Consider the following 21,983-nt stretch of genomic DNA (forward strand, 5'->3'; position numbering starts at 1 on the left):
TCTCTCTCCATCTCATTGGCTCCACGTCTCGCCTCGCTCGATGTTGTTTGTTCATTTGATTTAGACATTTCAGGAAGCGATCAGTCCGACACGACGGAGCAGAGGCTTTGTTCATTTGTGTATGTTAATGATGAAGAGATGACAGATTGGACCGCAGTGTGTGTGTGTGTGTGTGTGTGTGTATGTGTGTGTGTGTCTCACACTCTTGCAGTCATTGTTTAATGTTGGATGTGAGAACTCCATTAATGATTAGTGGGTGAATTCCTCTCTGTTCCTTCGACATGAACGTTCCTCCTGAAGTATAATTACAGATATTATTTTTCCTGGGCTGCTGTCTGAAAGCTGTTTCATTTCATAAACTATTTAAACTTTAATTTGCTGTAGGGTTTTATATATTGGAGTCTATTAAGATAATGAAATGACTTGATTTGACATGTTCGAAATTCTTTGGCAGTGTTTTACTGTGTAAAAAAAATCCAATATGTTGTGATGAGTTATTGGCCTGATTCAATAGGAACAAATTCAGAGAAGGAGGTGTGGCCTCTGCACATGATAGCCCTAGTGAATAATGAAGGGGGTGTGGCCTTGTAAGTAGCAAGGGATAGTACCAGGATTGTGACCTGTTTGTCAGCATATTTTATAAAGGAGGAGTGACTTGTGTGTCTGTCACTGTTAGTGAGTCATGAAGGAGGTGGGGCCTGTGTGTCTGTCACTGTTAGTGAGTCATGAAGGAGGTGGGGCCTGTGTGTCTGTCACTGTTAGTGAATCATGAAGGAGGTGTGGCTTGTGTGTCTGTAATTGTTAGTAAGTCTTGAAGAAGGCGTGGCCTGTGTGTCTGTCATTTTTAGTGAATCATGAAGGAGGCGTGGCCTGTGTGTCTGTCACTGTTAGTGAATCATGAAGGAGGTGTGGCCTGTGTGTCTGTAATTGTTATTGAGTCATGAAGGAGGTGTGGCTTGTGTGTCTGTAATTGTTATTGAATCATGAAGGAGGTGTGGCTTGTGTGTCTGTAATTGTTATTGAATCATGAAGGAGGTGTGGCCTGTGTGTCTGTAATTGTTATTGAGTCATGAAGGAGGTGTGGCTTGTGTGTCTGTAATTGTTATTGAATCATGAAGGAGGTGTGGCTTGTGTGTCTGTAATTGTTATTGAATCATGAAGGAGGTGTGGCTTGTGTGTCTGTAATTGTTATTGAATCATGAAGGAGGTGTGGCCTGTGTGTCTGTAATTGTTATTGAGTCATGAAGGAGGTGTGGCTTGTGTGTCTGTAATTGTTATTGAATCATGAAGGAGGTGTGGCTTGTGTGTCTGTAATTGTTATTGAATCATGAAGGAGGTGTGGCTTGTGTGTCTGTAATTGTTATTGAATCATGAAGGAGGTGTGGCTTGTGTGTCTGTAATTGTTATTGAATCATGAAGGAGGTATGGCCTGTGTGTCTGGCATTGTCAGTGAATCATGAAGGAGGCGTGGCCTGTGTGTCTGGCATTGTCAGTGAATCATGAAGGAGGCGTGGCCTGTGTGTCTGGCATTGTAAGTGAGTCATGAAGGAGGCGTGGCCTGTATGGCTGCCTAAAAAACTGCTTTTTTGTTAATTAAAAGTTCATTAAAAGGCCACATCTATAGCAGAATTTTATAACCACTATAATACAAACCACACACACACACACACTCTGATGTCTTTGTCAGGTTATTTCCAATGTTTGCATTAAGTGTTTGCATGTAACAGTGTACGTGTGTGTGTGTGTGTGTGTGTGTGTGTGTGTGTGTAAAAGAACTAGTTTTAAACAGAAAACAGTGAGGGTGTTTAAATGTTGGCACTGAATTTGTGTGTTTTGCCGACTGCTGTGTCTCGTCCTGCAGGCGGTCTGCTTTAATCCCAGCGCACTTTCATCAGGCGGGTTAACGCGAGATTAAAAAGGTTTCATTACTTTCTCTCGGCCACCCACCTCGATCCTGCCGAGGATTTAGTCAGGAAACAGAAGCGGCACGTAGGCATTTCATTTGTTCTTTTTTTATTTGTTTTTTTATGGAAGTTATTAGTGACTACTGTGCAAGAACATTTCCATCCTCATGGATTCATTTAATAGATATTTTTATACAACAGAAAAAATGACAAGCTATTCAGAGTTGTTTAAGAGGAACTGAGAAACAGCAGATGGAAAAAAACAAAGCTATAAGAATGAGTTTTGGACTGAGTTTGAAGAAAAAAATCAGTTTATTCTAATTCAGCTTCAGAGAAACAGCAGATCTGATAAAACTCACAGAAACACGATTATCAACCACAATTAAATCTCAATTATCCTTCTGATTTATTACACAGTGACCTGCTGAAGATTGTGACCTACTGAATATTCCGGAAACATTCCAGATTTGTTCCTGAAAGATTCTGATCTTTTTCAGTTCCTGTTTTATTTTCCAGACAGGTTTTCATTATAGAATAATAAAATTCCTTTGTCATATTGTGAATCAAAGGAAGTTCCCATTTTAAAACTTTTAAATTTTCTCCTATTTGTTTAGCAAATTTTTTTAAACAGCGACTTTTATCTATTAGCATTTCTAAAAAGGATCGTCTTAACCTGGTATGTTAGTTAGTATACAAAAAACAGTACCTCTGCAAGATATTAAGAATCTGTTCCCAAAACTTTCCAAAAATAAAAGAACCTAAAAGCATTTTTTTGTGTTTATGGGAATTTTTGACCGTTCCTCTAGAAGCGCTATTTGTGAGGTCAGGCACTGATGTTGGACGAGAAGGTCTGGCTCACAGTCTCTGCTCTAATTCATCCCAAAGGTGTTCTATGGGGTTGAGGTCAGGACTCTGTGCAGGACAGTCAAGTTCCTCCACACCAAACTCACTCATCCATGTCTTTATGGACCTTGCTTTGGTCACTGGTGTGCAGTCATGTTGGAACAGGAAGGGGTCATCCCCAAACTGTTCCCACAAAGAGCATGAAATTGTCCAAAATGTCTTGGTATGAAGCTGAAGCATTAAGAGTTCCTTACACTGGAACTAAGGGGCCGAGTCCAACCCCTGAAAAACACCTGAACTCAATGATTTGGGGTGTTTAGGGGTGTCCCAAAACTTTTGGCAAAATAATGTATTTCCGATATAGTTTCGGTAAAATAATGCAGACTAACAGTGTTTATTAGTAAGCAAAGGGTAAAAGCGATTGTTCAGGATGTTAAAGGTGTGGTTTGGGATTTTTAGCAGCTAGCTAACTACCTAGCTAGCTTAACACACAGGTTCTGTAGGTGAACTAAAATCCGATTAGCACATCAGTTTTGAACAGAATTAGCATTTCCTTTATATTTGAGGAGATATTTAACCTAAATCTGTCACATTATCTGTGTTGTTTTGTAAGAATTTTACTCCACAGAGAGTTAATCATTTAAAACATGCTAGCTTAGAGCAACTTTATGATGTTTTTAAGGACAGGGTGCCAAAACTTTCACGGACAGATGGCAGTGAGACAGTTTGGGATCGGTGATATGATCTGGTTTCCGGATGTTGTGGTGCATTTTAAGAGTGTGTGTTAACGGATGAGTGTTGATGTGTGTAGCGCTGGTAGAGACCTTTGTGTGTGTGTGTGTGTGTGTGTGTGTGTATTAACCAAGCCTTGCTCCAGACTGCACAGTATTGGATTTCTGTGCATGTGTTGACAGAGCAGTCGTCGATCTCCTGCACCTGCTCTCACGCTGCTTAACGTGAGACGTGGCGGACCGTAAACCTTTATTTTAGCTTTAAACTGTCATGTTAGCTGCGTTTCAGTGCATGTTAGCTTCCTCGCTGCATGCACAATAAACGCTGAGGGGTCAGTCGCGGAGGTTTTGTAGCTTAGACACCAAGATAGCTGTTTCGATGTTCGCAAAAATGTGGAAAAGCTAAACTTGTACTTGTGTGTGTGTGTATGTGTGTGTGTGTGAATGTGATACCTGACCTGTAGCAGCCGGGTGTCGTGTGGTTCACACACCCTGTCACTCAGATGCTCATTGATTGTAGCCTGGACATGCTGACCGCTGGTGGTCCTTGGGGCATTTCGAATTACAAAACAGCAAAAATAATCCACTGATGACAAAACCTACGAATTTTACACGCGAGTCTGAAAGTCTGCTAATACGAGCTGTTTTTAATTCATCAGCTGTCGCTGTTACGACCCAGAAGTGGATTATTTTACTACTTTAACGCACATGCTGTGAAACATTAGCTAGCTCCTGTTATCGCTTACGTTATAGCAGCTAATTATACAAAAATAATACATGAAAAAATGCTAAAAGCACTGACACGGGAGCGATGTAAAATACAGAAAACTTCACGGCACACCTTTAGAAAATATAAAATAAATAATGTGTTAATGAGGAGCATCAGTAGTACGAGTCCCTGTTGCTATGGAAACCAAAACGTATTATTATTTCCTGAGATCAGAATCCAGCTTCCAGAACAGCGCAGTGGTGTAGTCAAATTTATGATGTTTTCTTTTACAGTAACTGTAACTGTAAGTTCTCTTACTAAGTAAACAGACCTCGTCGACTTTAAGTGTTTGTGTTTATTCAATAAAAGTAAATAAAATACCAAAAAAGTCAACATTTTAGATTTAATTAAATAAAAACAAATGAGCTTTTAGACCTGAATGTACAACTATAAACTGAGTTAGATCAAACTGACTGACAGCAAGTGAGCGTCGAGTGTGTGTGTGTGTGTGTGTGTGTGTGTGTGTGTGTGTGAATAAGGGAAGCATAAAACCAAAAGAAAAAAAAATTACGCTTCACATATTGAGTCATTACAGAACGCCAACCTGCTCATAAAAGCAAATTATTTTTTAATGGCAGGAGAAATTCCCTTCTTGGATTGAGTTCCCTCGTTCCCTCTCTCTCCTTCTCTCTCTCTGTTCTTTCTCCCTCATATCCCTCCATCCTGTCTCTCTCTCTCTGAACTGTAATAAATATCATAAGGGCTGCTGTGGAATTTACAGCACCTGTAGTTACCAGCCTCGGCTCTTAAGCAGCAGCAGATGTGCGAGAGACTTGAAAGCAGGAGACGAACCCGGGCGAGTGAGGGGCAGAAACGGTAAACCAGGGCTTCCATTTCACCCCTAAACATGTGCGGGGATTAAAAGGCGCCCTGTGGGAAAAATAAGAAAGAGTTTGGAGTAGCTTTAAAGTAGTAAAAAAAAAAAAAAGTGATTTTTTCTTTAAAATCTTTGAGAACTGGGATTCTTCACTGGTGTTTCAGATATTCACTCATTTGAGTAAGCGTTAGCTTAATCCTGATTTCCATAACATTCCGGAAACATTTCATATTGGTGCCTGAAACTATCTTTTTTAGTTCCTGTTTAATTTTCCTAAAGAAGTTTTCTTTTAAGGGGAAATAACATTCTTGTGTCTTACTCTCATTCACAAGAACTTTTTCTCCTTTTGTTTAGCTTATGTTTTAGCCACTGTTTAAAATAATTCCAATAAATCTATTAGCATACACCATATTGCCAAAAGTTTTGGAACATCCCTCCACATTGAGTTCAGGTGTTGTTTTTCAGGGGTTGGGCTCGGCCCCTTAGTTCCAGTGAAAGGAACTCTTAATGCTTCAGCTTCATACCAAGACATTTTGGACAATTTCATGCTCTTTGTGGGAACAGTTTGGGGATGACCCCTTCCTGTTCCAACATGACTGCACACCAGTGACCAAAGCAAGGTCCATAAAGACATGGATGAGTGAGTTTGGTGTGGAGGAACTTGACTGTCCTGCACAGAGTCCTGACCTCAACCCCACAGAACACCTTTGGGATGAATTAGAGTGGAGACTGTGAGCCAGACCTTCTCGTCCAACATCAGTGCCTGACCTCACAAATGTGCTTCTAGAGGAACGGTCAAAAATTCCCATAAACACACTCCTCAACCTAAAAGAAGAGTTGAAGCTGCAAAGGGCGGGACAACTCTATATTACATTTATGTGCATGTAAAGACAGATGTCCCAAAACTTTTGGCAATATAGTGTATGTTTCTCTAAAATGGTCGTCTTAAAAAAAAGAAAGAGTAAAAGTGTAAAGATGAGAGCATTTTTTTCTTTTTTTAATCTTTCTGTGAAGGGGGAAATTCTTTGCCGGTGTTTCAGATATGGTGTCCTGGGGAGTCGCCCTATTGGCTCATTTGATTAAGTGTTAGCTTAATGCCGTCTCCAGTAATGACTGGAAGTTTTGGCGGCCGTTACAGACCAATTTTGGTTTTAAGGAAGAAGAATGAAATTGCGCTCGGCTTCCAGAAAACCGTGTCTGCGTCTCCGCTCTTTTGAACCGGTGTTGATGTAACCGATCCTGCGGCTTCGACTCTGATGGATATTAATGTGATTTTGATGCAGGGAGAGAAGAAGAAGGAAATGAAAGATGAAGTGCTTTTACATGCGTGTAGCCTCCGGTCAGATCCCCGAAGAAAATCCTGCAAGTACCAGGAACGGCTCTTTACCACATTACATCACAAACCTAAAGATTTTCACTCCCACGGCGATCCTGATTATTCCTGAGCGCATCGTTTCCTTTAAAACTGAAGCAAATCAATATTACAGCTTGTAAAATCACCAGTCATAAATATTCAGCGATTCATAAACGAGTGGGAAAGCTGAGCCGCTGGCGAAAAAAGGAAAAAGAAATCAAAAAGAGAAAGGTTTGTAGTCTGTGTGTTCAAAGATGTCAGGGAGAGAAGGAGGAAATGAAGGAGGAAGCATGTGGCTGGGATTCTGGAAATATGCAAAACTCCAGTGGGAATAATGTCTTATTTAATGAATAAAAAAATATTACAAATTTATATATTTACGTCTTGTGTTTATGAAGCAGACCATAAAATTTGTGCGTTTGAAAGTTCTATATTCCTTCTAACGTGTTTAAACACCTTCTTATCTTGTGTGCGTGATGATCCGTTCTTAACAACATAAATAGCGTGTGTGCTAAAGATGAGTTAGCTGTAAAACTGTTTATTAGTTATTATTTATCAGTTTAAATCATTAACACAATGATAAAGCTTCTCATATTAGCCATGTTAACATTATTAGGTAGATGAAGATAGCTAGCTAACTTGAAAAACGCTAAAACTTAGCCTAGGTTTTGGTTTTGCTTCATAGTGACAGTAACCAAGCATGGGCGGGGCTTAGGATCAGGCTAATGAATGAATGAATGAATGAATGATGATGGAGGCGTGGCTTTAATATTTTTATGAATGAACCACATTGTTCAGCTTTTATAACCTGAGCTTGAACAGAGCAGAGGGCGCACACTGATGACATCACACAACACGCGTTTGATTACAAGTTATCTGATAGCTAACAAATTGCCAACGCCTCGTATCCTTTCTCATGCTTAGCTGCCAGACGTTGCGCGTCACGTGTCTGTAAACCGTTACACGTCTCTGACATGTGATATTAAAGGGATTTGTCTCCTTTTTTGTCTTTGATAAGATATTTCAGTCTGACATTACACTGCAGACGTATCTGTGCATGCTCTCTCACACACACACACACACACACACACACCCAGGCACGTGTGAGAGCTCTCTTTGTCTTTAACTGCTCGCGGGTTAATATTTAAACCGTGCGCTCGGTCGGAGGTCTGATGCACGGCCCGGGCACAATGGTAGCTCTGTGCGTCTGTGTTTATTCGTCCTCGGCTTCCTCCCTTAATCAGAGACAGCGAGCGAGCGAGGGAGGGGGTCCGGGGAAAAGTGGGTCAAGGAAAAGTCATGTTTGAGGTAATGCACTCGGGGGAACGGCCTCTGATCAACGTACGGCATTATTTAACCTGCTCAGATGAGGTCACTTCACAACACACACACACACACACACACACACTGCAGAGACGTGGCAAAGAAATCAGGCATTGTATTGTTCCAAATGTGGAACACATCACCGCGAGTCGCTGTATAGGAGGAAGTTGAGCAGCGGCGTCACTGTAGGTGATTATTTCTCCGTTACTGCACACCCTGAAGAGTGTTCTTCCTCTCGAACCTCAGCGGTGTCACACTGATCTCAGCTCCAGTCCCTCTGACAGCACGGCGCTTAGGGACCGAGTCTCCAGTGTCAGTGGGGTGCTTTTGTTTGATTTAAAGTTGCTGTAGTGAGAACAGGAACTAATCTGGTCTCACGGCTCAGTGTTAAAAGGAACTATAAGCGGATAAAAAGTAGCAGTTAGAAAATTTCACTGGTGCAAGAGGAATAAAACACCAAGGAACATGTTCTATTCTTCTTTCTCAGTCTCACATCCTCTCTCTCTCTCTCTCTCTCACGCTCTCTCTCTCTCCCGCTCCCTCTCTCTTTCTTTCTTTCACTCTCTCTCGCTCTTTCCCTCTCCTCTCTTTTTCTCTCCCATGCTCTCCCTCTCTCTCTCTCTCTCTCCCGCTCCCTCGCTCTTTCTTTCTTTCACTCTCTCTCTCTCCCTCCCTCTCTCCCACTCCCTCTCCCTTTCTTTCTTTCACTCTCTCTCTCTCTCACCCTCTCCTCTCTTTTTCTCTCCCATGCTCTCCCCCTCTCTCTCTCTCTCTCACACATGCTCACTCTCTCTCTCTCTCTCTCTCTCTCTCTCTCTCTGTCTCTCTCTCTCTCTCTCTCTCTCTCACACATGCTCACTCTCTCTCTCTCTCTCTCTCTGAATGTAAAACCAGATTTTTTTCCTCTTTCTGTCTTTAATTATCCGTCCATGAGCTGAAATTCCTCTCGCCGCGTTGTTGATTTCTCTAAAGGAATTATATTAGGAAATGTTTCTGCAGAGCCATATGTGCCTTCCTAATTGGCCGTCTGTGCGTTAAGGCTTGTTTGGTCTCTCCGTCACGAGCGTGTGTTAGAGTCTCAGCGTCGTGTTCAGCTCATTAATCTTCCTGAACTTCACCGATAAATGAAGTTACACTTCAGTCTGTTTGGGCTGTGGGACTCCAGAGGAGGATTTTACGGCTTGTTTCGGGTGTAAAGGAGTGAGTTATGTTTCTCTTCAAATGTTTTGGAAATTTAATGTGAAATCCTGTTTTATTTAAAAAAAATAAATAACTAAAATAAAGAAAATCCTGACAGGAAATCACTACCATTATTTTCAACATATGACATTTCTTTACAAAAAATATATGCTTATTAAATGAATCCAGAAATGACAGTTTTTCTGTAAACAAACAAAATAAGGTCGAATCTTGTAGCTAAAATCACTTTCCTCCTCTTCAGCAGACGCCGTGTGGGGGCGTGGCCTAAAGTCTGAAGGCGGAGTTTGTGATTCATTTGCTTTACAGACTTTTTCTGCTAAATATTTACACTTTTTCACCCGATATCGAGCTCCATCCAACATTGCTGAACTGAAAATTAGCCGCGAAACGTAACAACGAAGTAACAACGAAGTTTAATGATTATTTACTTTCAACTGTTTTATAACTTTATAAACATTTTTTCCAATAAATAAATAAGGCAAATATCATAACACATTATGAAATGTTTCATCTTAAATGAAGATGATGATGGATCCCTGAGGTGAGGTGAGGAAAAGCTTTCTCAGTCGAGTTTTTCACGCGGTCTAAAGCAGAACATTTCTTGCAGTTCATCTTGTGTCTGCTTTCTGAGACGAAGAGCTCTCCTTGTTCCTGTTCTGACATCTAGACCTTGCTGTAAGTGTGTGTGGGGTCACCAGGAAGGAGCCTGAGAAGCACAATCCTCCCTTTAAGGGTAAATATCGCTTAAAGCCGCAGATCTGCAGGTCTGAATCGGTGAAATCTTGCAGGAAACGTGAAACCTCTTTGAGAAGGAGCTGTCAATCAGCGGCCTGCACCCTGCTGGAACACGCTGAAAAGAGATGAAACAAAGCGTCGTGTCATTTCCAGCTTCTCCCGTGACAGGACATAAAGAGCCGAGCTGGCAGCGACGGCCAGCCCCCTGATCTGTTTATATAACTGGATACATAAAGTGTTTTGTCTTGTGGAGCAGGCAGATTTTCAGCGCAACCTTACACCGCTCGCCCGCGGCCCCGCGTGTTTGGATAAGTTTCGCGCCGAATGTCCCGGGGGAGCCGCAGAACTCTCGCTTCACCTCAGAAAGCCTGATGATTGTCTGCTCTCCGGGGCAGAACCCAGGTCTGTGTGAGGCGTTCCTGTGTTTCAGACATGACACGTCTTTCACCTCTCGTCCCCGGTGTGCATCTGATCATGACACGACACGCAGACATAAAAAAAACTCCTGTTTCTTTTTTCAAAGCGGGAATTGTGATGACCCCTGATGCTTTTCTTCCCCAGTTTGAGGTCAAGCCGGTGGAATTTTTCTCCCTTCTCTGTGCTCTCTGGAGAGCCGGAGCTGTTGCCCGTGGCTGTCTGTAACTATCGAGGCAGACGGTAAATCATTACATTATTGCTCTTGGCACGTTACAGACTCCTGGAACAGAATCCCGCATGAATCATTCTCTCGCAGACCCGACTCGCCGTCCACTCGCCGGACGCGGCCGGGCATCTGGCTCCGTCGTCGTAACGAGAATAATGAGTCACTACTGCCACTCTGGATTTCAGTCTTTCTGCATCTGTTAATGAAATGTGCCAATAATCTGACAAGAAGTATACAGCTACCTTCGGCTAGCTTCACGATATCAGAACCCGGACCGAAGCGAAGAGACACGCTGGAAAACTCGCCGGAGTTGGGTTTTTCAGGTTTCGTTTCATCATAAATAGCATCGACTGTTGCCATGGTTACGTCTCAGAGGGTTTTTTTCACTTGCTGTCGTTCTTGTCTCTTTAAATAAAAAGGTAAAGATCAGTTTAATTGCTTCATCACACAATAGCAAAGGAAGCAGCGAAGCATGAACAGAGAGCTAAACGATATATGATATATAATCACTGTTTAGGCTTGTTGTCATGGAAACAACATGAAAGACTGTCAGGTGTGTGTGTGTACATATATTATCTTTATATAACTAACAGTTGTACCTCTGTAAAGGAGATCTGCTTCTTCTGAAATCCTTCCCGTGTTTGTGTTCCATGGAGAACCTCTGAGGGTTTTATCCAGCAGGAAGGAACCCAATAAACCCTTAAAAAAACACCAGAAACATGGATTTTTACACAGAATTAGTTTGGATCATTCATTAAATATATAATTACACACATTTTCCATTCAGGACAAGGACATCTGACTGGACACCAATTTGTTTTGTCAGTGTTTACTGGTTTTTCAACATTACCACATCATCATCATCATCATCATCGTCGTCTTTCAGGACATTATGGACTCCTTGAGCCAGGAAAAACAGTATTTTAATTTTTTTCTGTAGAATGTTATATAACGTTTAGCTCCAACCAAGATGATCTGATGAAAGAGTTTTCCTTTTTCCCCATTAAATCTGTATCATTTCATTAATCATAAGTTTGCTGAGGAAGAGTGAAATGAAAACAGTTACAGAACATCACATGACCCCATGACACGTTTTCACACAGATTTCAGCAGAAGAGTGACGTTACTGCTCTAACGTAAGAAAGAAGGATGAAAAACAAGTTTAAATGTAAGTAGAAGTGGATAAAAATCAATGTAATTGGGCAGAACTTTAATTCATGAATCATTCTTGTAGAGATGACTCACTGGTGATTCATTGTTCATGACTCTTTAGGTGAATCTCTGACAATCGACTCCTTTATAAAACATTTATTGTTTCTATTTAGAGTAAGATTTGAGAAATTTCAGCTGAAAGGATCAACTCCAATGAGTTGATTCATGTGTCATTTACAAACGATTCGGCTCTTTTAGGTGAACGCTGAGACTCGACTCACACACAGATACGAGTTATTTGTTTCTTTAGTTTTTTTATTTCCCCAAACATCAAGTAATTTTGTTCATTAGAATGTTTCAGCTCAAAGAGTTGACTTCAGATGATTCAACTGACTTGGCTCGCTGAAAAGTTCCGTGCTTCCCATCATTAGCTGTAAATAAGTGAATAAAGTGTGACTCACATGATATTTATGGAGTGAAGAGAGTCTTTCCATTGTGTTTTTTTTTTCCAAAAGAGGATTTTTCGGGACAGGAAGGACCCCTGCGGCCTGCGCAGACTGTTTTATGGCGTGTTATTGGAAGTGTTTTTGTGTCTGGAACGTGAGATGCATGCCAAAAATCTGGTATATAATATAATACACCGAGACGTTCAGTGATATTTCCACGTATTTTCAGCTGATTTTTGTGTTTATGTTATTTTAATATGCTGATTATTGGTGTTGAGAGCAGCAGGATGTGTCTGTGGCTGTGTGATGTGTTCAGGCTTCCCACACTGTTTAATAGAGCTGTGTGTGTGTGTGTGTTGTTGAGGCGGTGTGAAAGGTGAAGTGAAATGTATCCCCTGGGTGGGCTCCGGGTGTGGGAAGTGTGTGAAAATCCTTTCAGCGTTGTCGCATTCCAGCAGCTGTCGTTTCCCATCACGCTCTTCACTCTGCCACGTCACATGACACGCTCGGGTCAGCGTAGCTGCGCGACGCTAATCAGTTCAGGACAGAAACGCTTTCGTATCAACGTTTATTTCAGTGAATTCATTCTCAATGCTACGTTACAGTGCCTCTCTGCGTGCCGGACGATGTGATTATTCCTGAACTTTTTACCTTTTATCCCGTTTTATTCCTGCGCTACTGCTTCACTAGCTTATGATTTGGTTTAAAACAGGAAGTAAACTTTAACAGGGAGTAACTGTATTTAAAACCCATAACGTTTACAACACGACACCTGAATGATTCATGTTTTCTGACTAGCTGGAATTTTCCAGCTTCATTAAAGGCGTATGGAAGCTAAATACTTCCTGGTTGCTAGCTAACAATTCGGGGTCATGTGGAAAAAATCGATAGCTTTCTGATAGCTTCCTAAGTTAGCGCTTACTCAGTATTAGTCTAGCATTTATGCGCTAGCTTAGCTTTTCCTCATGAGGTTAGTGTTCACTGTGTAGCTTAGCTTAGCTTTTTCTTTTTTTTTACTAGTGAAGGTTAGTGTTCACTGTGTATCACAGGTAATCGAGTGATTGACCGACTGTAGATCATTTAGATGTTGTGAAGTCTGTAATTATAAAAACTTGACTCTTGCTAATTCATTGCTCTCACAGCTGCTACACATCTGTCTAATACTAGCTATAGAATTTTTATCTGCTAATTTTAAACAGGTTTTGAGGAATTCTATTATATAATTCTACTGTAGCTCTTTATCAGGGTTTGGATCGTTAACTAGGTGCTGTGGGTCGGATCCCGCCTTCGACAGGATGTTCCACTTCCTGATTCTTTGCACTAAACCGAATTTAATTCTCTGACCTTCACGTTCCTCAGATTTGTGCAGTGTGCTTCATAAATGATAATTTAATGGCTAATTGGATAATCAGTGTATGTGTGTGTGTGTGTGTGTGTGTGTGTACAGGAGTTCAGGAGTCTCAGCATGAGAAGGTAGTGCTGGTCAGCGGCGACGGCGTCGTCCACAGTCCCGGGTTTCCACACACGTACCCACGCAGTACTGTGATCGTGTGGAGACTCGTGGCAGCCAATGAGAACGCCAGGATTCAGCTGACCTTTGACCCCCGCTTCGGACTGGAGGATCCTGAGGACGGCGTGTGCAAGTGAGTGAAACAAACTTCAATAATAATTTATGTATATGTTTGTTTACAAAATAAAATAAAAATCTCTTTTCTTAAAATATATGGAATATTGGATTTTTTTTGCATATTTATGACTTTGCATATCATTCTAAAATAAATCATATGCAGGTATATTTTTTTAAAATAAATAACTAAATAATCCAAGCATTTATTATTATTATTATTATTATTATTATTATTATTTAAACAAAGTTTAAAGTTATTTTTGCAGCTGAATGTATTTATTTATTTATTTATTTATTTGTGGTTAAAGTTTTTATCTTGTCGAGTTGGTCAGGAATATTAAGTGGTTGAAATCATACCTTTTGTATTTTTCTATGTACTTTTCTCTGTTTGTTGCCATGGCGATACATCCGGCGCACATCGACCCTGAGTCACCCGTGTCACCGCTGGGCATCTATTTAAGATTCAGTGCACACACACACACACACAAACACACGCTAGCCAGTCTGTCCACATTAAAAAGACGTTTAATTACAGAGCGGCTCTCTGCGCTCCTCGGCTGCTGGTCATCTGGAGCCGGATGGAGGATGGAGTTTCTCTTCTGGAGCGATCGATGCTGCTTGTGCATTATCCTGCCAGGAGAAAAAAAAGAGAAAGCGAGCGTCTGCTTACAGCATTTAAATTCACACGAGCTGTTAGTGTGGTGCGTCCAGGGCTCGGACACGCTCACTGACCTGTAATATGAGTCTGAGTCACGTCCAGGAGTCTGAGTGCATTCAACAAGAGCAGGCTCCAGGTCATGAGATCATGGGGATGTGGTGCTGGGTGCGGGTTCATTTATTCATTTATCCATCCATCCATCCATCCATCCATTCATTCATCAATCAATTCATCCACTCATGATTTGTCCATTCATTCATTCATTCATTCCTCCAAACAGAGAATTCCCTCGCGCTCGGCTCGTGGAAAAGTAGCTCACGTGACGCGCATCGGTCCAAGAGCTGGAGTGAAGCCATCTGAATCCACAGCACCTCCACCTGGCTTCACATGAAAAACACAGCATGCAAACACACACACACACACACACACACACACACGCTCTCTCTCTCTTTCTCTCTCTCTCTCACACACACACACACACACACACCCACGCTCTTCATCATGACTGTGTTGAAATATTGATCACAGACTGATTGGAGGATTAGAGATATGAACAGTGCAGATGCTTTTGCTCGCTTTTTTATTCATTCGCCTTGAAAATGAGACCAGCTGGACCTTATAAACACACACACACACACACACACACACGATAATGAGGCTCGTCCCATCTTCCCTGCTCTCCATCTGTATCAGTATTAAATTTCTAAAGCTTGCAGTATGAAGATGAAGCTGGACGATTCATCGGGGATAGTGACCAAACAGGCAGAATGCGTTGCCATGACGACTGTATAAGCTTGCACTTTATTCAGATCAGAAAAAAAACACCAAAGTCTCCGGAGACCTCAATAATGAGGAGAAAAAAAAATCAACATTGATATCATTGTTCTGGACATTTTTTTAAATCTAAACATTACACCTTGTTCTTGACCACAGCAGCAGCGATGTTGCCAGATCTGCAAGTTTATAACCTCGTGTAATAAAGATGGTGTTGATTTGTCTGAATATCATTAATAATTTATCATATATAATATGAAGGACACGCCCACAAGTGTCTTTAATTCTGATATATAATATAAAAAATAAATTAAAGTTTCTGATGCAGGAAAAGGCATTTCATTACGAGACACGGAGAAACCTAAGTGCTGTGATCCGAGGAAAAAATTCAAGGAATTCTCTCACACAGTGTTTTCAGCTTCTTCTTCCAGGGAAGAGTGTATGTCTCATGTGTGTGTGTGTGTGTGTGTGTGTGACTCTCTCACTACATTCAGCTCCAGTGAGTAATTAGTGTGTTTTGCGTTATGGATGCATCGCCTGTGTTTAGTTTGGAAAGCGTCGATCGCTCTTTCAGCGAGAGGCCGCGATGAGAAACGTCGTCTCCCACACGTGAGCCGTTCGTCACTCAGCGCTGAACATTTACAGACGTTTTCTATCAAAACATTACAGCCAGGGTTAGCACAGGTTACCCCACGTCTCCCTCATCTCTCCTGTCCTCCAATCTAGGCTTAAAATATCTAAGCAAGATTTATAACCCCTTACCACAGGCCAGGATTTTGTTTTACATATTAAGCCGGATTTAGACTGTCCGATTTTAAGATTATTCCTCATCAGAGATCTTTACGAACGCCGACATTCCTCCAAGTGAGCTGGAGGTAAAAGAGATTTATCTGTTTTGTTTGCTCTTTGTTAGCAGCCCTAGCATGTTTCTCAGGATCCTGTGACTTCCCGGAGCGTCAAGAGCTCCTGATGTTTCTAGAACTTTCTTTTGTCCACTGTCTTCAGTCTCAAACGCAGATTTTGCAGCTGAACCTCAGTCTCTGGAATAATTCAAGCTCCTAACTGCACTTAATGCACTTGCAAATACATGTGTACTGTGTAAAAGGGCTACTTTTACTGACCACTAGTGTGTTTTAAAGACTTTTATCGGAATATCAGAAACCTTTCAGTGTGGATCGCTTAATCGTGTATCAGAAAAGATTGGAATCTACATGCAGATTTTTGTGAGCTTGGTTTGTCTGCTGTTTAAAATGAAAGTTCCTGACCCTCGATGGTTCGAAGCGATCTCTCTCACACGCAAATCTGTCGTCTATTCGGCACCTTTCGCCATGCGAAAGCACTGCATTCGCATCACAAAGGAGCGAAAGCGCAGTCGGAGCTCGCTCGCCGTCTGATGCTTGAAATCTGCAACGTGTTAGAGGAGTGTAAATCAAGGCTAAGCATATGAGGAAATTAGCCATCCGGTCCATGTGTGTGTGTGTGTGTGTGCTTAATGTCTCAGCGAATGTCTGCTTTCAGCGTGATGTCTGTTGCTTTTACTGAGCGCGGTTTCAAGTGCTAGCGTTAGGCTGAACTGAGGGTAAACACTCCTTTTAGAAAGCCAAGCATATGTGCTGATACACACACACACACAGGGGAGGGTTAGCATGCCTGTCTCATCCACTCAAATGATTAGTAGCAGGCCTTGGCACTGGCCACTGAAACCAAGCTTTACTGAGCACTAGAGAAGTATTGCTCACCGAGTGTGTGTGTGTGTGTGTGTTTTGCCTTCCTCTTTTAAAATGGTTTGGCTCACTTTTCCGAGGCCAGGCTACATCAAAGCACTGCGCCATTAAAACCCCAAAAGAAAGAAAAAGTTAGCATGTGTGTATTTTACATATTAAAGTGCTGGATTCTGATTGGTTGAACGGTTCATATCGATCCATTTTTTTTTAAATAACAGCAGCTCTGAGCATAGAGCAGCTGCAAATCAGCGGTTTCCATAGTAACAGGGATGTGCAGGACGATGGTGAAGTTTTCTGTGAGGAGAAATGAGTTTATTTATGTTTTAGGGAAGGAGTCTCCGGTGTTTACGCTTCCTCCGGGTTTCTCCGGAACGCCACGATTTGTTTAATGTGTTTTTCTTTAATAAAACTAATGGTCTTCGGGGTGGGAACAGTAACTCTGCTTTCATCACATTATCCTCGCCGCTTATGTGGCACGGCTCTAATTAAAAACCTGCAGTTTTTATTCGGAGTCAATTCCCTTCGTTTAAACATTGCTTAATTACTTTTTTGCGAATCTGTCGGGAAAACACGGCCCTGATTGGTCGCACCTGAGAGCGCTGAAATGCAGAACCGAACTTCATTACGTCTGTAAATTCTGTCTCTCACCAGGGTTTTGAGGACACGAGGCGAGGACAGGGTGCAGGGCGCCTACTGAGGCTGGATATCTAGGTCACGGATATTGAATCTCCTTGATATCTTTTATTAAGCCTCTCCGGTGGCCGTTTATGAACCCAGACGTAACGAGCCCTTAACGAGGAGCCGAAGCAGACGCTCCGAGAAGGCCTTGTTCGAGCTTAATGGGTTTCGTCTCACGGAGACCATCCGAGAAATGATAGCTAAATAAATATAGGGGTGTAATTTCAACAAAGCTAATCTCTTGCTTTCCAGCCAAAAATGAAACGTACACAAAGCTCATCTTATTCCGAACGAGGTCAATCAGTTCCTTTAGGTTTTTTTTTTTTTAAAGCTTTGAGGCTTTGCTAACATGCTTAGCAGACTTCTGTTTAAAACTCTTCTCAGTTCCTGCTGCCACAAAACACTCAGGACCTGCATGCTAGCTAACAATTATAATAAATTAATGGTTGTTGTTTAATATTTAGAGGGAAATGTAGAAGTTCTGTGACAAAATCACACTATTTCATCAGCAATTAGCGAGCCAGCTAGCTGTTTCAGGATATCTTGGTAGTTTCCACTTACAGAGATTTTGTTTTCTTAAAATAACAAAGTTCAGAGTGATGTAAATAAATTTAAAAAATTGCCTGTTTTTGGAATATTTTCACCTCAGAAAAATCGCAATCATATAAACCTTCTACAGACCCTAGGGAGTTTGCTAACCTTTACAGTCAAGATATGTTTAGTGTTTAGTTTCAGAGATGTTTATTATTTCACACGGATGTATTTCGGGCAAAATGTGTAAGTTTTAAAATAATTTGTTCACAGGAACTTTAAAGCTTTCGTCTCATCTGAGAGCAGCTGCTCAGAGCATTAGCGCTCTGTTTAGATCCTGTTTAAGCGCTAGCGGACTCACACACACACACACACACACACACACACACACATTCAAACAGAATGAAACAAAGAGGCATGTGGGTGATAAGGGACAGCAGAGATGTATAGATGTATACACACACACACACACGTTAAAGCCAGACCCGTGGTGTGTTGCAGGTGGCTCTCATTTTTCAGCTGTGAGATGGTGATGTATGACTGCATTACTAATCAAAGCCAAAAAGCCCATGACGCAGATTAATGTGCTCCGAATCAAAGGACATCTCGCTTAAACGTAAAAAACACGAAAAGCAAAAGGGAATGTGTGTGAGCTCCGCTCTGCTTCGTGACTGATGACCGTGAAGTTTATTTAATGTGAGCTGCTTTGAATAAACAAGAAACAGAATTCATTATTCATTAGAATTTTTTATAGATGGTGGATTTTCACTAAATCGGATTTAACTTTATATCTTAATTAAACGCCGCGAATGAAAACCGTGCATTTGCATTTTTAACTCATTTGGTGAGCGAAAAAATTGGCTAATATAACAATAACGTAATGTAGAAGATGTTTTTTTAATTAAACTTCCGTTGTGCTAAACGCTGTTCATTTCCCCGACGTGCCGCATGGAAACGTCCAGGAACTTTATCCTTAAATAAAAAACTAAACGATTATAAACATCTCAACCTGCAGTGGGATGTAAAGATTCATATCTGAGTTTTCTTTAATCTTCTTTAATCTATTTTATAATATTTTGTTTAAATATTAGATTTAAAAAAGTGCAACAACAATAAACTTTATTATGTAAAGGAGGTGTGGCCTCTTTTCCTGTGCCTGTCAGTCCAAAGGAAAGAGGCGTGACCTTTGAAGGAGCTGTGCATTCTGTCTGCCCCAGAGAAGAAGGCATGGCCTCTGTGCCTGTCAGTCCAGGGAAAAGAGGCATGACCTTTGTCTGTCAAAGTGAAGGAGGTATGCATTCTGTCTGCTCCAGAGAAGGAGGCGTGGCCTCTTTACCCATCAGTCCTAGAGAAAGAGGTGTGGCTGAAGAAGAAGGAGGGGTAGGCTGTCAATCCTAATCAAAGAGGCATGGCTTCCTGGACCTTTTCAATAGACTAAAGCAGGCTTGGCCAACTGTCCCAGTATCTACGAGTCTCAGTAATTGATATATCAAAAGGCATCATCAAGATCATGAGGAAAATATTGTTATATGTTTTCCAAACTTTACAATGTCTACATTTTTTAAGTTCTCTAAATAAAGATATCTAAAACATTACCCTTGATAATCAAACTATAATCACAAGAGCTCGTATTCGGAATGTTACACTTAACTAAGCACTTTTCTGTAAGTCTATAAACAATGTTCCTTCGTCTCATTCAGGTATGATTATGTGGAAGTAGAGGAACCTGATGGAGGAATGGTGCTGGGTCGCTGGTGTGGCTCTCAGTCTGCTCCTGGCCCTCAGATGTCCAAAGGGAACCAGATTCGCATTCGTTTCATTTCAGATGAGTACTTTCCCTCAGAGCCGGGTTTCAGCGTCCACTACTCTGTCCTGCAGCAGGTAAGCGTTAACTACTTCTTCTGCCTCTGTAACAATCTGAAAATGATCGCTCATATTAACAGGAGCTCGTTGGAGAGTCAAGGTCATGTTCCACGATGTTCCGCGTTCTCACTTTATTTCGGATGATAAAAGACAGGACTGAGAAATGCTGCTGTTTACAGCTTTTCCAGAGGTTGCTCTGATTTTTCCAGCACAGATCAGGAAAATGTCCTCCTTGTGCTTTTGGCTGTTATGGTTTCCTGTCATTCAGGTGGTTAAATTACCATTAAGAGTAAACAGAATGACTAGAAGTATGGTTTAATGAGAAAATGCTTGAAAGTGGTCTCTTATTAATCAACAACTCCCAGAATAAAAACAGTTTCTATAGAGAACAACATGATCATTGGTTTAGTAAACATAGCCATCCTTAACATTCAGAAGGTAAAAAAGAAAACATGTGGAATAATAATTCGCTCAGTACTAAGGATTTGACAAACAAATTTGTGTTACTGGGAAGGTGTACATTTCCATAAAATTGTGATCTACGAGTGGAATAGATGGTAAAGCTTTCTTGAGCAAAACAACAAACAATTGCTTGTCCCTCAGGGGTTCTTCCATTATAGGGATTCTGGTAAAAAGGTTCTAAGAGGGAGTCAGTTCTGGGGGTGAGCCTTAGGAAAGGAAGTGGTAGCTTAGTGGTTAAGGTGTTGGACTACTGATTGGAAGGTTGTGAGTTTGAATCCCAGGTCTATCATCCTAGGTCCCCCACAAGCTGCACAATGCTGGGCTCCTGAACAAGGCTCTTAACCCTCAAATGCTTAGCTGAATAAAATGTGATAAAAAATGTAAGTTGCTCTGGATATAGGCATCTGCCAAATGCCATAAATGTAAATATGGCAAACATCATCATAGCAATATTCTATCATTATTTGGTTGATTTGCATGTGCTGGATGTAACAAGTTAGCTAAACTCCAGCAAATGCAGTACATCCTCTATATTTAGTGATTTCTTATTTGCCCAGATCTTCACAGACATCAGCCTAAGACTTAGATAATTACTACATATGGAGGTCATGGTCATGACATTCTGGAGGGTTGAGGACAGTTTGGTTCTGTCTTTACAGAAACCTATCATGTTTCATACACTTTAGGACACTTAAACGATTGCAAGTCATCAGAAAAAAAAACCCAGCTCAGACCACCCACACTAGTTCAACAACGTCCACCATGAAGACCACACCAGCTACCAGAGAGAAGAAGTGGTGCAAATGGAACATCCGTGTCCTTTATTGGTGACTGTAGTGTCTGGAAAACTTCACATATCCCATTGTGGTGTAACTCGAACCCAGAAAAACGCTCTGACAGAAATCGGTGAGATGAAACGACCACTTTGAGAATACGTGTCCCAACACAGGAGGGCAAATTCCTCATGTCAAGACTTAGCAGTTTATCTCCATCTGAGGGACAAGACACACTCCTTCAAGGACAATAAATGCTGAATACACAGACGTTCCTCAGTTCCAAAGAGGAGTATAAGAGGTCATCTGTGTAAAACTGGAACACATCGTGCCTGAACAAAGGGCGAGCAACTGATACGCCACTTATTATCTACCTACAATGGCACCCTTCAGCTTTCTCCACCAGTTTACACCTCCAGGCCCTGAATGTCATGTGGTCTTACCAAGTGTCATGACATCAGCGGTGTGAATGACACTTGGTGGAATTTCCCAGCATTTAGGATGACTGATGAAGCCCAAATGAGTGGAGAAAGGACTTTGAGATTATACAGTATGCAGCCAGACACAGTGAATTATTACTCTCATTGTTTTTCTACCCTTAGAGCACAGGAAAGATGAGCCTGTGGAAAAAATACTACTTTCTGTCACTCTACACTGTGTATTTAACTCTGTCTCTCTCTCTTTGTCTGTCTGTGTGTACCCTCCTCTTCATCCTTGACTCTAATGTCTCTTTGTCCTGTGTTGTCTCCGATCTCATCCTTCCTTTTCCTCCACCCAGACCACACACGCATCCTGAGCTCCTCCACACTCCATTACTTTCTCTAACAAAAGCTCTGAGAGTGCCGTGTATTCCATCCTGTCACTCAGCTGGTTCTCTTGCCATTCGCCTGAGTAAACACATCTAATCACCAAAACCAGCTCGTCTGTCTGAGGTTTGGAAAAAAACAATACGAGATGACAAATTTCAGAAGGTCCT

General features: G+C 41.4%; 1 protein-coding gene across 2 annotated transcripts in view; it reads left to right on the forward strand.

The window, feature by feature from the left end:
- Window positions 1-21,983, forward strand: part of pdgfc (platelet derived growth factor c) — a 58,654-nt gene that overhangs the window by 19,807 nt on the left and 16,864 nt on the right. For both annotated transcript variants that reach the window (XM_058397079.1, XM_058397078.1), the window contains exons 2-3: window positions 13,365-13,560; window positions 19,610-19,790. In XM_058397079.1, coding sequence (XP_058253062.1) covers window positions 13,365-13,560; window positions 19,610-19,790 — 377 coding nt within the window. The remainder of the gene's footprint in view (window positions 1-13,364; window positions 13,561-19,609; window positions 19,791-21,983) is intronic.

Source organism: Hemibagrus wyckioides, linkage group LG08 (genome assembly GCF_019097595.1).
Source record: "Hemibagrus wyckioides isolate EC202008001 linkage group LG08, SWU_Hwy_1.0, whole genome shotgun sequence".
Taxonomy (NCBI): Eukaryota; Metazoa; Chordata; class Actinopteri; order Siluriformes; family Bagridae; genus Hemibagrus; species Hemibagrus wyckioides.